General features: G+C 39.1%; 3 protein-coding genes across 8 annotated transcripts; all 3 read left to right on the top strand.

Annotated features, from left to right (window-relative positions):
• On the top strand, positions 830-3052 carry LOC110431029 (putative 4-hydroxy-4-methyl-2-oxoglutarate aldolase 2). 2 transcript variants are annotated; one of them, XM_021449539.1, is made up of 2 exons: positions 830-1149; positions 2251-3052. In XM_021449539.1, the coding sequence occupies exon 2, from the start codon at positions 2266-2268 to the stop codon at positions 2770-2772; it is 507 nt and encodes a 168-aa protein (XP_021305214.1). In that variant the 5' UTR covers positions 830-1149; positions 2251-2265; the 3' UTR covers positions 2773-3052. The 2 variants fall into 2 exon arrangements, with proteins under 2 accessions (XP_021305214.1, XP_021305213.1); XM_021449538.1 differs by having other exon boundaries at positions 843-1149; positions 2248-3052.
• Positions 4035-9341, top strand: LOC8069238 (exosome complex component RRP42). Its single transcript, XM_002439027.2, has 8 exons — positions 4035-4217; positions 4384-4513; positions 4623-4679; positions 5135-5227; positions 5805-5883; positions 6624-6748; positions 8318-8461; positions 8822-9341. Exons 2-8 carry the CDS (start codon positions 4388-4390, stop codon positions 9056-9058), a joined length of 861 nt encoding a protein of 286 aa, XP_002439072.1. The 5' UTR covers positions 4035-4217; positions 4384-4387; the 3' UTR covers positions 9059-9341.
• Positions 11759-15175, top strand: LOC8069237 (uncharacterized protein At2g02148). 5 transcript variants are annotated; one of them, XM_021448665.1, is made up of 9 exons: positions 11759-11934; positions 12260-12386; positions 12483-12507; positions 12592-12821; positions 12902-13064; positions 13721-13841; positions 13943-14005; positions 14259-14519; positions 14859-15175. In XM_021448665.1, the coding sequence occupies exons 2-9, from the start codon at positions 12269-12271 to the stop codon at positions 14958-14960; spliced, it is 1083 nt and encodes a 360-aa protein (XP_021304340.1). In that variant the 5' UTR covers positions 11759-11934; positions 12260-12268; the 3' UTR covers positions 14961-15175. The 5 variants fall into 5 exon arrangements, with proteins under 5 accessions (XP_021304340.1, XP_021304336.1, XP_021304337.1 ...); XM_021448661.1 differs by having other exon boundaries at positions 12483-12821; XM_021448662.1 differs by having other exon boundaries at positions 12255-12386; positions 12483-12821.

The raw sequence follows: 16536 nt of genomic DNA, 5'->3' as shown, positions 1-16536 counted from the left end.
TATACAATGAAAAACAATTATAATAATAATAAACATAATTAAAAATGGTTTCCTCTAGGATTAATTTTTTATTAGGCAAATGACACAATCATGCTGCGGCGTCCGCTATCGGTGGCACGAGTAGATGGGCACAAGGTTGTATAGGCGACAAATCGTAGCCTGAAGGCGAAAGAGGTAGCGTCGGCAGGTGAAAGCCGTGGACGAGAGGAGACAAGTATAGATGGATAAGATGGAAGGAAGGATAAGGTGCAATAGGCAAGATAAACTAGGCCTTTTTTAACATTTCTATTCTATTTCTATATAACTTTAGTTCCATACTTTCTTATTTTTATTTATTCAATAAAATAATAATAATAATATATATATAGATGTATAGGACACTAGAGAATGTCTAGCGAGTCACCTATAGATACCGTCTAGAACGTAGTTTTTTTTGCCCTAAAGGGCATATGCTCCCACTCTTTTCCACCACTGGATTCACATTGAGAAGTGTGCAAACACACATCTCAAAGCAGATTCACATTGAGATGTGTGTTTGCACACTTCTCAATGCAAATCCAGTGGTAGAGAGAGTGGGAGCACACGCCCTTAAGGGCAAATTAACTTTCCCATACCGTCTAGTACTTTTTTTAGGGTTAATTAGATATATACTATTCAAAGTATCACGATTTAGAAAAATATATCATTACAATTTATGATATTACAAACATATCAATATAATTTTATAAAATATCATTATATTTATCATAACTAAATTGGCTTCATCTTCTTGTCTTTTTTTTCTCTCTCTCTCTCTTCTGTTTTTTTTTTACCAATGCGGCGGCATACATGTGCTGTACCCGCAGACCTGAAGTTGGGCAAAAGAAGCGGAGAGAGAGGTAAGCTGGACTAAATCGCCCTTGCCCGCACGCCCCTTGGCCCACCGCCTGGGCTCGTCTCGCCCGCGACCGATCTCCTCCATCCGCTCGCCGCGCCGCAACCCGGAGAGGAGACTGCGCTCGATCGAGCACCACCTGGGGCCCAGCATCCTCACGACCATCTCCGGCACGGCGTCCGCCCTCTGCAGCTCCGGTGTCCCTGCGACCGTCGCTGCTGTCCTACTTCGCCACTGGCCACTTTGCCCGGCGACGAACACCACCAGGACACTAGGTATTATTCCCTCCCCTTGGTCCTCCATTCCTGATGTGCGAAACCGTGCGCCCAAATCTTCATAGGTTAAAAAAAAAATCGTGCGCCCAAACCCTAACATACTATTTGCAATCCGATCTGAATCTAATTACAGGTGTATATGCCTACTAACCTTGATTGCTTTGCAAAAATTATTGGCTGTACATGTGTACACCCATGTCCTTTACTGGGTCCGCCCCTGGATTGGATCCGAGGTAGCAATTTTTCCTCCGCTAACTAATGCACTCAAGAGTTTATGAATATATAAATAATATAAACTGACCTATATATTCCTTTTCCTATCCACTCCAGTCCTAGTAGATGATTATCCCGCCTCCCCATAGTTATAATTTCTGTCTCACAAAATCATGATCCAGCAGCACTTAGCGTAGCCTCCTGTTGCCAAATTACCTGTTCAATTCAGAGCTCTGACCTTTTTGACTGACTGAGGCACACATCTTGTGCCTTGTTTCCACTTTGGCCTTTGGGGGGTCGAGCTTCATGGAACCCAGCAGCTCAGGCTCAGCTCTGTATGTAAATGTGAGCCAAAGGGTAGATAGATGGGAAAGTTAAATGTGTACTGTAAGTGCGTCTTGCGCCGGTGCCTGCACCACAATCACATGTTTCATGTTATACGATTTGCTTAAACAAACTTTTTTTTTTCAGAGACTCTTTCTTCTGTCAAATATTCACACAGACATGTCTGGATGGACCTTTCCGTTAGAGAAGGCTACTATGGTGTTTGGTGTTTTTCATCTAAAACTTTGTGTCTTATGTTTCTCTGGGTCGATTCTCACTGACTGAATCGATGTGGTAATAATAGGAAAATGGTTCTCAAACTGTGCTCCATAGCATTTTATTAGTCGAGTGACGAGGAATCTATCTCCCGGTGTTCATTGTAACTCTGCTATTCAATTTCAGGACAACGTCGTATTGCTCTCCTGTTTCTACTAGTTTTATATGTTCAATTCAAAAGTTTTTTTTTTCCTTTGAAGAATGTCTGCTATTGCTTTCATGCAATGGTTTGCTTCTGTTGATTCATTTTGCTCAGTGTTTTATTTTCCTTTCTTCTTTTGACAGCAGGAGTAAAACTAAAATATGGCTGCCTTGCCATTGGCCACCGCTGAAGTATGTGATGCTAATCCTCATCTGATTATGAACGGCGAGCTCCGTGCTCTCCAGCCCATCTTCCAAATCTATGGAAGGCGCCAAGTTTTCGCCGGCCCTATTGTCACACTGAAGGTCTACGAGGACAATGTTCTGATCCGCGAGTTCCTTGAGGAGAAAGGCCACGGGAGAGTCCTTGTGGTTGACGGTGGTGGGAGCATGCGCTGTGCCATTCTTGGTGGCAACCCCGTCCAGCAGGCACAGAACAATGGGTGGGCTGGTATTCTTGTCAACGGCTGCATCAGGGATGTCGATGAGATCAATGGCTGCGACATTGGTGTGCGAGCTCTGAGCTCGCACCCTATGAAGGCAAACAAGAAGGGGATGGGGGAGAAGCATGTCCCTGTCAACATTGCTGGAACCAGGATTTGCGATGGCGAGTGGCTCTACGCCGATACGGATGGCATTCTTGTCTCAAGGACTGAACTGACCGTGTAGAGCGGTCCTGGAGCCCATCTGTATGTGTGTATAAGAATCGGGCGCATGAAAGCAGGGCTACTCCTGACCTTGCGCTCTTGCTGTTAAAGCCTGGGCTTGCAATAACGGATTCTTGCTGGATCACACATTTATATTTATATATACTTAGAATAATCAAATGCTTCCATGGTTACAAGATGTTCTTGGACTTTTTTTTTTTGATCTTTGTGAACTTTCTACTCTGGTGATGAAGTCTGTTCAACATGATTAAACTAGATCCCCTTGTTGGTGCAGTTTTGAAGCTGAGTATTCTGTGTCTTGGCCCTGGGGGTGCTGCCAGTGCCTTGTGCCTTTGTTCAAGAATGTAGTATAGCTTGGACCATGATGATGTCTCTTTTTTGCCAAAAAAAAGATTAATAAATGAGTATCTGTGAAAAATTACCTAATTAAATATGGCATTGGACACGGATTCTAGGTCCTCGTGTATACACTTATAATTAGGCATTAGATCCAAAAAGGTTTTGGATTTTAACACCGTAGTATTTTCGTTTTTATTTGACAAACACTGTCTAATCATAAAATAACTAGGCTTAAAAGATTTGTCTTACGATTTACAGGCAAACTGTACAATTAGTTTTTGTTTTTATCTATATTTAATGCTCCATACATATGTCGTAAGATTCGATGTGACTAAACAAAGCCTTAGTTTATAACTGCACTTGTTTCTTTTGTCTTTGTCACCAATCAACAAATGATGAATACCTGATGAACAGATGATGAATACCTGATTAAGCGATGCATTTCATCATTTGAAAAGAAGCTCTGACGCATGCCATTAATTAATCCTACGATTTCAGCTCAATATATATATTTTTTCTTTTTAAAAGAAAAGAAGCTGGGAATACAATGACAAAGTGATGACTTGGCACTTATTTAAAGTAGTACACAATGGCAAATTTAGGCCTTGTTTAGTTCCCAACAAATTTTGCAAAATTTTTCAGATTTTTCGTCACATCGAATCTTTAGACGTATGCATAAAGTATTAAATATAGACGAAAATAAAAACTAATTGTACAGTTTGGTCGGAATTGATGAGACGAATCTTTTAAGCCTAGTTAGTCTATGATTAGACAATATTTGTCAAATACAAACGAAAGTACTACTATTTATATTTTGCAAAAAATTTTAGAACTAAACAAGACCTAAGAAATTTAGGGCACAGGTTTTCAATTCTGTGAAGTTAATTTTAGAAGGATGGAAATTGGGCCCTGACTCTTTCTGTTTGGTAGGGTGGCCAAAATTTCCCAACAAAAACAGCAAACAGGTCCTCAGCTTACGAGTGGCTTTCCTCTTCTCCCCTGCCCTCCTCTTCTCCCGCTCTCTCGCGTCTCTTGTGGGCAGGCCAGGTCAGTGGTCAGGTGCCCGGGCGTTCGTCAGTTCCTTCGCCGGCGACGAGCATCCACTACGTATGCGCACCTCTTCTCACAAGTTCCCGAGACCTAACTTGTTAAGCTATTTGGCTATTGGTATTGGGATGCGATCCAGTTACGAGACCTAACTGCGTAGCAGTCTAGGTGTTCGACGAAATGCCTCTGACACGGGTTGTGTTCGTTTCTGTCCCGCTATCTCCAGGACGATGGTGGGTCTCTCTGAAGGGGAGAAGCACTTCATCTGCGGCGGCATTGCGCAGGACCTCCGCACTGATGGACGTAGGCGACTGCAGTTCCGGGCCCTCTCCGTCCAAACCGGAGTCATCCCACAGGTGGGTTTCACAGTTTGTTTGGGGGGAGGCATCCGCATGCCTTTCTCTTTTCCTTCTTTTCTGGAATGCCCTGTGGGTTTATGTTGCTTCGGATTGGTGGTTGTTACAGGCGAATGGCTCAGCGCGTGTTAGATTGGGGGCCACTGAAATAATCGCTAGTGTCAAGGTAAGAGACCGTCCTTGCTTGCATTTGCTGCAAATAGGGCAAGACGAGTATTTTTGCATGTCTAGTTCAATCCTCTGTATGCCATCTTCTATTCTCGACTTAGCTTTAAACTTCCAAACAAGCAACTCTGATGTTCCCAAGACAATGAGGTTATCAGTTATTGAATGTTATTAAGCATTGGGCATCTATGTTGCAAAACTAATGCTTTAATTCGATTTTGTTATGTAAAGCTGTGAACCCTGAAATCACAATGCAAGTTTTGTTTGAGCCGTTCTGAGTGATAATAAACATTACGCCAGAAAGTCAACAAGTTGGTGTCTGTCTATCTGTCTGTTGATATTGTTACTACTTGGATAAACTTGATAAAATAAAGTCGTTACAAATAGTGTGTTGTACCTCTTCCATGGTGTCATTTCATTTGACTTGCTCTGTTTTCAATGGCTTGGCATCTGCAGGCTGAACTTGGAAAACCAAGCATTCTTCACCCTGACAAAGGAAAAGTTTCCATTTTTGTTGACTGTAGTCCAACCGCTGAGCCTATGTTCGAGGTTGGTGATTTTCTGTGACTAGATCAAATGAAAATAACGAACAGTCTGATACATTACTTATTATCATCATATACCCAATGTTTGGCACTGTGGTCTGGACTCTGACTTTATTCAAGCTCTTTTACATCTTCTATGGAGCTATGCATATAGGCTTTGCTGAAATTTTATGTTTGAATGCTAATGATGTGATGTTGAATACGAAGAAGCAACAAACTTATTGACTGAAAAATAAAGAAGTCACCGGGATGGATTTGAAGAAGCATTTCTCTAATTGTTTTTTCTGATAATAGCTATTTTATATCTTATTACTAGTGGCCTGGCCTTTATTATTTACAGGTGCTTCTGCAGATATGTTCCTTTTCTAGATGTCTCGTTTGATTCCAGCTAGTAGAAAAACAGTATTTTCCTTTGTGCAGGTTATCGATTGCCTGGTAAAACAATGCTACTAGAGAGGAATATATATAGAAAGGAAAACTTTATTTTGTTCCATTTCAGATTTCATTCTATTTGAAAATTGAAAATTCTATTGTTTTACTTTTGTATGCATATCTTATTTCCTTTATTTGGAGTTTTCTAGGGTAGAGGTTCTGAAGAATTGTCTGCTGAGCTCTCTGTTTCCCTGCAAAGATGCTTGCTGGGTGGTAAAAGTGGTGCTGGTAAGATATATATCTTTATTGCCTCCCTGAAATCCTTGTATTTGACGTGGTCTGTGTACACTGATCTCCTTTAGTTTGATACTCCTAATATCTCCATTGTTTCTCTCTATCATCAGTTATAACTACTATTTGGACATGAGTGGCATCATTATCTATGTCGTTATGAATGGTAGTATGATTAATTAGATGTACCTTCCTTAGGTTAAGCTTTTGCTAACCATTGAATTATACCTAGCAATTTGGATGTACGTTATTAAGCACATTTGCTTAGATACATCAACTAGAGCGGCATCACATATCAGTACTGTTGATTGCCATTCCCATGCCTTTTTTAGTTTCACGTGCAGTACATAATAATGTTGTAAGTGTTATTATGGATGACTTAGACAAAAAAAAGCATGCAGTTATTTCTGCCAGTCATCCTACATTTCATATAAAGGTGATTTTAGTGCATTGTAGTTGCTGAACTTTCATATCTCTGTCTGTTCTTCAAATTTCCAGAGGTTTCATTTAGAGATTAGTGTGTTAACCTGCTGCAGCTCTTCTTTGATCCCATTGTCTGTTATAGTCAAGAAATCTGTTATAGTCAAGAAATCTTTAATGAGAAATTGATTCTCATGTTGTTATCTGTCTGTTTGCTTGTATACAGTTTTCTTTCAATTCAAACTTATGCCAACAATATTTTGTTGCCATTTAATTGACTACACTGCATTGAATTGATAACATGTCTGTCATTTCAGGTGCTGCAATTGATCTGTCGTCCCTAATTGTTGTTGAGGGAAAGGTCTGCTGGGATCTGTACATTGATGGGCTTGTGGTCAGTTCTGATGGTAATTTGCTAGATGCGCTAGCTGCTGCAATAAAGGTGACTTTTTGACTTGTATTGCTTGTTACTTGCAGTTTTAAATTTCATATTTTCTTCCAACTTTTTGAATGGAGCCTAGAATTTCCACTTTGCAAATGTATTGGTGGAAAAGTGTCATCTGTGTCCTTATAGACAGTCATCAATGCATCTGATATGGAAAAGATTAGAAATTCAATAATGGAAGTAATTCCATTTTTTTTTTCTGTCATTAAATGAGGTTCGTCCATGATAGACATCAATTACCTTAATTAACATGGTTAGACAAATGTTATTCATAGCTTCAAATAATTTCATCTCACGACTGTCAAACTCAAAAGAGTGTCTCCAAGCAAAGGAACACAAACTGATCTGTACATCCCAATGTTGAACTGCCACCGAGGACCAAGCTTTGGCAAAATTCTGTCAGTGGATTTACTTATTGAATGGAAATATGAAAACATGACCACTTGCTAGTTAAATGTTATTATGGACAGCCTTATTAACCAGTGAACCAGGCCAAATATGTAGTGTAAAGAACAAACTTTGTGCGGATAGTCAGCGGACATATTGAACACTATGCAGCTGTTTAAGCTGATGATTCCTTCCCTTATCAGGAAAAAAAAAGATGTTTCCTTCAAATGGAGTCTGCATGCACCATCTCATTTTCTTGAATTTGTGTTTCGTTCTGGGTATAAGCGTATAACTTCTTCTTATGCTCTCAGCTATCCAAAAAGTCCCTCACCCTCAAGAATTCCATAATAGGGCATATCATAGTTTACGCCACCAGTGAGGAGTGCAAAGGGGGCTGGGGGGGGGGGGCACAGTTGATGTGAGCGTGGAAATGCAGGGGATAGCAAAAAGTGGACTCGGCGAGGAGCTGTTGTGATTACCAGTTACAACACAGTCCAAGACAACTCGTGCTGCAACAGGGGAATTTATTTCTTCGATGGATACGGCTGCCTTTATATCCAGGCGTCTACTAACATACCACACAACTTAACGAACTAAACTAAATCTCCTCCCACCTAATCTGATCTTCCCGCGCCCATGCTTGTTCAGTTTGCCACACTGGTTTCTGGAGCCGATAGACACGGCCAACAAATGTGTCCACAACATTACTTCTAAATTCTTACAAAGTTAGGAACCAGTGTTTAGTTTTAGTTAAGGATGAAAGTGACACTTTTCAGTAGATGATGGGTGTAACCTTAACCTTTCCTGGATTTAACTTCTTTTCTCCATCTCCCCCTTTTTGTTTTACTTTCTTTTTGTGAGAAGATCCTTTTTATCTGTGCTAGCTTAACAATACATGGTGAGCTGTGTAGATGATTGAATTACTACCCCAATATTCACTGATGCATTTCTTTTGTGAATCCAACTTTTATGTTTAAGAGTTTGGTCAAGTGACATGACAACCTTGGCATATCCTCAGATGATTCTATTTGAGATAAAGTGTTTTTCTGAATGTAAAAGGCAAAACGTCCTTGTTATGAGTTGTTATACTGTCTGATAGCCAGCGCATTAGTTGACATTTTGACACAATACTGTGCAATTAGCACATTTGTAGGGTGCTAACATTCCATGTACATGTAGGTTGCTTTGAGTGATACAGGTATACCAAAAGTTAATGTTTCTGTTAATGCTGCATCTGACGAGGAGCCTGAAGTTGATGTAAGCGACGAGGAATTTCTGCAGTTTGACACCTCCAGTGTGCCTGTTATTATTACATTAACCAAGGTAATGTATTTCTTACCCAACTCTTTATTCTTTGGTGTTTAGTATGAGTAGACATAGGCTTTATTGATTGCATGATTGTTATGTTCAAAGTGTTTAAAAATGGCCTACCTCCAGTGTATGTACCTTGAGAGCTTTGAGCTATCTAATGATATAAACTTCAATACTATCCATGTCACATTAGACTTAGATACCTCATATCATAGTATGAATTTCTGTACCAGTTGAACGCCCCTGCATTGACACTTTGACACTACCCAGCAAGCAATTGGGACCACACCACCAGCGACAATTGCCTTATTATGCATGCAGTATCTATGTTTCACACAAAATTCAGCACCCTGTATGTGTTTCATATGGCAGGTGGGCCGGCACTACATCGTTGACGCTACCTCAGAGGAAGAATCCCAGATGAGTTCTGCAGTGTCAGTATCAGTTAACAGGAATGGCCAAATATGTGGGCTTACCAAGAGGGGAGGTGCAGGGCTGGACCCAAGCGTCATCTTCGATATGATATCTGTCGCCAAGCATGTGAGCCAGCAGTTCATCTCTCTCTTGGATTCAGAGATTGCCGCCGCTGAAGCTGAAGAGGCTGAGTGATGAAAGGAAAGAGGACCGGGGAAGAGGGTTTATCGTTGCGCAAATGCTCGTGTGTTCAACTTCAGCCTTGAGAGCTGCTTAGAAGAGAAGACGATTTACTGTAGAAATGTTCAGGAATTTGGTTCAATTTTTATGCTGTTAGTAAACACTGAAGATTTGGATCCTGGCAAATAGGTTCACGAACAGTGTCGTGTTGGCTTTTATTGGGCTCAGAGGAACATGCACAAGGCTGGATCTTGGGTCTGATGATCTGATCCCCTTGTGTCCCCAGTCTGATGATGAATTTGCGCCTCTCACCCTACCAAATACTCCCTCCGTCCCAAATTATAAGGTATTCTGAGAGTCAAAGCATTTTAAGTTTGACTAAAATTATCAAAAAAAATTATAAAGATTTATGAGATCAAGTAGATATATTATGAAAAAAAATATAATATCTGCTAACGCTACGGCGGCATTTCAAGAAGACCAAATGTAAGCATGGTTCTTAGTGAGTTGTCACCATATAGTTTCCTGTTTAGCTTAATGATACTTACTTGGTATCATAAATGTTATCATTTTATCATATAAATTTGGTCAAATTTGAGATGCTTTGACTCTCTAAGATTCTTAGAATGACTTATAATTTAGGATGGAGGGGGTATTACGGATCTCCTCCGCCTTCAAACAATTTTGCACGCAAATTTTGAATCCGATTTCCATGTACAATTGCATATGAATAAGTGAATAGCAATAATCTTCCATCGACATGTGAAATGCGGATGACTTAATCGATGGGTTGAGCTCAGACCTTGTTTAGTTCGCAAAAATTTTCGTTTTTGGCTACTGTAGCATTTTCGTTTTTATTTAACAAACATTGTCCAAACAAGAAGTAACTAGACTCAAAAGATTTATCTCACAAATTACAGGTAAACTGTGCAATTAGTTTTTATTTTCATCTATATTTAATACTTCATACATACGACCAAATCTTGAAAATTTTTGCAAACTAAACAAGGCCTGAGTATAACATCATTAAAGAAACCGTATGAGTGCATACTAACGTTTAGGGGTATAACATCAATAAAGAAACCGTATGAGTGCATGCTAACGTTTAGGGCATTTTGAGATTCTTTTTTTTTTTAAATCCACTCTCTAAATTATCATTCGGAAAGTCATTTTGAAGTTTAAAGTCATTTGAATAAACTTCTCCATTTTAGTCATTCCTCAAAAAAAAAAAAAAAAAACTTCTCCATTTTAGTCAACGAGATTTCCGGAACAGAGAAAGCTACATTTGGAGATCCAAATAAAGAAGATGTTAGAGAGGAAAAAGTCTACATAACCCCCCAAACTATTAAGGGCTTCACCCCCCGAACTATAAAACCGGTCAAATAACCCCCTAGAGTGGTTTTGGATGGTGGTTTTGTCTTTTTCTTTTTTATTTATTTCCGCTAAATCTTTGAAAAATCATAATAAATTATAGAAAAATCATAAAATGAAAATTTTAATTTTGTTGGACTTCTGATGAGTAGATCTACACAGCGAATATATACTATTGTATACTTTAGTATAAAGTTTTTGTTGTAGCTTTAAATCTATGTTTTTCTGTAATTAGTTTGAATAATTCATATATGCAGTTCCTGTGGTCCAATTGCGGTAAAATTTTTATGTTGGGCTCATTACTATATGCTTGAACTATGGTAAAAATTTTATACTCATTGGATCACGTATAACTTAGTTATAGATAAAGCATAGATTTAACAAGAATAAAGCTAAATAAATTGATAACTAAGTTATACGTGATCCACTAGGTATGAAACTTTTACCATAGTTCAAGCATACAATAATGAGCTCACCATAAAAATTTCACCACAATTGGATTATAGGAACTGCATATATCAATTATTCGATTTAATTACAGAAAAACATAGATTTAAAGCTACAACAAAAACTTTATACTAAAGTATACCATATTATATATTCGCTGTGTAGATCTACTCATCAGAAGTCCAACAAAATTGAAATTTTCATTTTATGATTTTTCTATAATTTATTATGATTTTTCAAAGATTTAGCGGAAATAAATAAAAAAGAAAAAGACAAAACCACCATCCAAAACCACTCTAGGGGTTATTTGACCGGTTTTATAGTTCGTGGGGTGAAGTAGTCCACCCTTAATGGTTTGGGGGGTTACGTAGACTTTTTCCAGCTATATTTCTATCAATTAGGAAGAATATAAAGAGGCTCTTGGAGTTACTCTGATTATTTTTGGATTATTGCCTATTCATCCTTTTAAGCATTGATGATCATTTCAAACATGAAAAGAAAAATGGTACAGATTTGGGAGAAAATTCTCATGACGTATTCATGTACGTGGATACATATAATAAAATTAATTAGAATATAATAAAAAGACCCCTACGCCAAGTTAGTGACAAAAAAGCAAGAAAATAATAAAAGGAGTTAGAGTAACTTCGACGGATATATTATTCATGTTATTTAGGCTATTTTTATATTTTCAAAGTAAAAATTAAAGTTCAGTAGGTGTGCTATATGGTTTGTTAAAATAGTAAGTTTGTTATTTCTAAATTTTTGCTTGTTATATATAGTATGTCGTCCTCACTAGCTATCTTATATAAAGGCTGTTGTAGAACTTTATGTTTTGAGTGAATTTTTTATTTTTCACGTTAGCTAAATCTTGCTCTTATAGAAGAAAAAAAGAGAGAGACGGGCCCAATAGCATGGAAGAACTGCTCTCCAGTCTCCACCTCTTCTCCGGTTCCCGTTGGCGACAGCTGTACGCCGGCGCCCCACTCCCAGCTGCCCTTGGCGGAGCGCCGCCGCCGGCCGCCCTACTCCGGCTGTTCAGGACGCTTTGCCGGCGAGCACCCCCACACCAGGTATGCGGTATGCTCGCCCCCCTCTCTTCTCATCCTCCTGTGCGAAACTGAGCATCCCAGCCCCAATCCAACCTATTTGCCTATCTTGATGTATTCGGATCTGATCTAATTACAGGTGTAAGTGTATGCATTCGATTTTTCTTAGCAAAAGTTATCGGGTGGTGTACATCGGCTGTAACACCCATGTTCTTTAATAATTGTTTTAAATTATTATTATGTAGTAATAAAACCGTCGGCTGTTTTCTTGGTAGCTTGAAATGGAATTTCTCCTGTACTGTACGTCACAGCTTGAGTATTTAACCGTTCCTTTGTCTTGCTAGAACAGTAGAACCACATGAATGGATCATATACTAGCTCGATTAGCCTCCACGATGTCAGTGTCGACGATGGACAGTCAGCTCTTGATAACAGCAGCAGAGCCTCTAGTCCTTTTGACATCCTGACTCCTCAAGGTACAGCCCTGTGAAGTCCGCTCAGTTTTGCTGCCATCTTTTCCGTCCTCCCTCCCATGATAGTGCTGTAACAGTGTGTGTCCCTCCTCGTTGCAGATGTTATTCCTATTGAAATGGCAAGGTCTAGATTCTTGGACCTCGTTGTCGATTATTTTATATGTGAGCATGTTATTGAGATGGTGGAATGCTGTGGCTCCGACTGCAGCCAGGTGGATGGCAAATCAAACAAGAGAAAGCAGCAGGAGGTTCGATACGAGGGTGACCCAAGGGTTGCTTTGCCGTTGATGTATATAGCAAACTTGTACGAAACCTTAGTGAGTGATGTCAATGTGCGTCTTGAGGCGTTGATTGGGTTCCATGAGAAAACTATAGGTCTAGCTCTTGAAGCTTCAGGTGGCTTGTACAGGAAACTGACTCAGAGGTTCCCAAAGAGAGGTATGATGGCTAATCATAAATATTTAATCCATACATGATTTTCTGATGTTGTGTTCTTAAATTTGATTCAATGTATATAGGCCACTGCAGCTTCAAGAGGAGGGAGTTAGCGACGTCTCATGCAACTAGGACAAAGTTTCCTGAACTTGTGGTACAAGAAGAAAAACGAGTTCGTTTTGTTGTAATTAATGGGTTGGCGATTGTAGAGAGGCCAGAAAATATGAGAGTGGAAGATGCGGAATGGTAAGACTTCTAATTCACACAATGTTAGCTGCTTAGCTTCCTTTGCTTGTAGCAAGGTTGGCCTGGTGTCTGCGGCCAGTATCTGAAAACTCCTTTATTAACCCTTTCTACAATGATTGTATTTGTGTTAGCTCAATTTGTGATAGTGGGGGTGGTTCAAGCAAACAAATTCTTCTAGTGTTTGCATATTATTCTCAAAATTGCTTATTCTTGTAACACGTGCAGACGTGCTACACTCAGACCAATTGTTACCTTGGATGGTACAAAATTCTGCAAAGAAAAAAAAATGTAAGGTAAAATGTGGATAGTTCTATATCACATTGAAAGCTATCTGCCTCCAAAGGGAAGGGGCTTAACTATGACAATCTATAGAATCAATTTCTTTGTTAAAGGTCATTCATTGAAAATAGATTGGCATGGCGTCTGCACCCGTAATATTTGCCATTTTGAATGCTATCAGTTTACGATGAATTTACAATAAGAATTCAGAAAACTATGTCAATAAAACAAAGTTCATTGAATTCAATTACAATTTCCTAGGAAAACCTACATTTTTTTTTTGTACCACTCTTGTTCTTGTGGTTGCATAATAAATCCTCTGATATGTAATAATGATTTTGTTTCCCCTTTCTTTATTGTAACAAAAAAATGTGAAGGTTCAAAAGATTGACTGGTCGAAGTGAAGTTGCTATTTGTTCAAGAGATTATAAATTCTATTCACCCCGGCATAAGATCAGGCGCTCCCCGCAGGCAGCATTTGACATCCCTGATACAAGTGTAAGTTGCATACTGGGCTTCACAGAATGTAAAAATGCAACCAAAATAGGTAATATACTTGCTTACAATATATTATTATTAACCCTCTATGATCTATTTAGGCTTTGGCAGAGGATGAGACCTCTTCATTGGTTTGTTCTTCAGGATTTCGCTCACCAAACGAGGTAAATTTTATGTTTTTGCATTCCCTCATGGTAATAACAAGTAGCTACTGCATTTTCAAAAAAAAAGTAGCTACATGTATTTGCTAATGATTTTGCCTGTTGCTCTCCTGGTCCTTCAGTTCTTGTTATCTTATTCTTGTTGTGGCATCATCAAGTAAATTCTTATATAAGTGACAGTAATCGGTGCCTTGATCTTGTTTATGTACTAATCCAATTTAACTCACTGACTAATACATAGCTTGCTCTGTTTCAGATACAAAATCAGCATCAGTCAACATCAAAGAGACCTATTGAACATCTAGAAAATCAACCTTTTTTACACCTTTTCCATCAAGCAGAGGATGATAGCATGCAGCAAGTACAACATTGTACTCAGTTCCCACCCATTCACCAATGTACGAGCAATCCACATCTATCAGATAACCCCCAACACCAGCAGCAGGCTTACTTATCTCAGCAGATATCTTGCTTGCAAGTTGGGCAAGGTCATCTTGGTGGACGCATGCATATTGTTGTGAGTAACCTTTTTCATTAGCATTGGCAACAGCTGCATGGTGCCTCATTTATCAATTCCTTTTTTTTTGTGTGTCTCATGATTTGTGCTCGAGCTTTAATTTTTCTCACAAAGACTCACATTTTGGCTTGGGCTTGGAGATCAATCTTGTATTTACATGCTATGGCTCAAAGTACTGAAGAAAATATTAGCAATTGAGCATAAGTTGTACTGTCCAAAATCCTCATTTTGGTGCATCCCGTTGTTGCAGGAGTTGCAGTAGATCCATAGCTGTATTGCCGTGCTAGCTAATGCTTACCTTATTTATTCATTGCCTTGATGGTATCTTTTTTATCTCAGCCAACCAGCCCAGCGAAGTTCTGCGATGAGTGTGGCTCCCCATATTTAAGGGCGACATCGAAGTTCTGCTCCGAGTGTGGCACCAAGAGGCTAGGGATGTGACTGACTTGATCAATGTGTATATGAATCTGATGTGTAGTAGTATTGTAGTCTTATGTATGATATAGTTAGTACTCCCTTGAAGCTGTGCGGGAAGTGTATCCTTGAGATGACTCAATAGAGAGTATGCAGCCACCTTTATTAACCATTTGCATTGCAGCCTCTAGCATCTGTAGTTCTTACCTTTACTTGAGCTCCAAGGTCATGCTTTGCCGTCATTCCCCATTTCTTCAGAAGAGTTTTACGTAGTACCTGGGTCTTGCGGTTGCATTCATCTTAATTTCTGATGTTTCTTGTGCTAAGGTTAGGATTGGTTTCATCAAAATCCTTTTGAAGATGGTAGATCTGTTTTGCATCCTCCTTTGAGGTTTCCATATTTTTTTTTGATCATGTAACACATCATGAATTAGACTTTAGTCTTTGGCAAATGGCCAGTTACAAGGTTTTGCATCCTCCTTTGAGGTTTCCATATTTTTTTTTGATCATGTACCACATCATGAATTAGACTTTAGTCTTTGGCAAATCGCCAATTACAAGGTTCATTATATACAAAGGCACATGGCTCATTAACACATCTGAGCCGGACTCCAACACATAAGCTCCATGGACAACTAAAGCATCGGCCACCTTATTACATGATCTATTACAGAAAGAGACATCATAAAAAGAAAACTCTATTTGCATAATGTCTTGTATCTGAATTACCAGAGCACCAATAATGTTTTAATCTAAATTTATCGATTTGAGAGCATTAGCACGCACTATGGAATCTGTCTCCAAGATAATTCTTGACATTCCTAATCGAGCTGCATGGAGAACACTCTTGTAGGCCGCAATTGCTTCAGTATGCAAAGCTAAAGAAGCATAAGAAATGTTCCCAGTCCCAACCACAAAGCACCTCTCCATTCATGTTCCTCACCACAAATCTATAGCCTCCAATTCTCTTATTCGGATCAAAAGAACAATAAGAATTGATCTTATATACATCATCCTGTGGAGGATTCCATGAACATCCAACAACAACGGGTATCACTTTTCAAGATTATGTAACTTTTCAAATTCCACTAGATAGAATGATACAGAACCACAAACCTCAGTTGCATTCGCCATTTTTCCACCATCATTTATCTTGTTTCTTGCTGACCACCATCTCCAAAGAAAGACAAAAATTTGTATCTCAATGTTCATTTCTAATTCCCAAATCTTATTAATTACTTCTATTCCTGATCGGTAGTTCACCAGCTCAGATCTTATATCCTCCATATTCAAAAGATGCCAACACATCTTTACATGCTTATATTTGAAGAAGATGTGCCCACAATCTTCGTCTAGCCTTCTGCAAACAGGACAAAATTGTATCTAATTTCATCCCACGTATGGCCAAATTTCTTCAAGGAGGCTGTTATGTGCAAAACGCCATATTAACATTTTAACTTTGTTGGAATCTTTGATTTGCCAAATCTTACCAGAACTAGAAGCATACCTTCCTATAAGAGCATCTATTTTTTGCACAGAATGTATCATCCCTCATTCTGCAGGCCGGCATCTTTCAGTTTCAGTGCCTGCCACAAAGCTCCTT

The sequence above is a fragment of the Sorghum bicolor genome, chromosome 10 (genome assembly GCF_000003195.3).
Source record: "Sorghum bicolor cultivar BTx623 chromosome 10, Sorghum_bicolor_NCBIv3, whole genome shotgun sequence".
NCBI lineage: Eukaryota > Viridiplantae > Streptophyta > Magnoliopsida > Poales > Poaceae > Sorghum > Sorghum bicolor.
The sequence above is the reverse complement of the archived record's forward strand: the minus strand, read 5'-3'. Positions and strand labels throughout refer to the sequence as shown.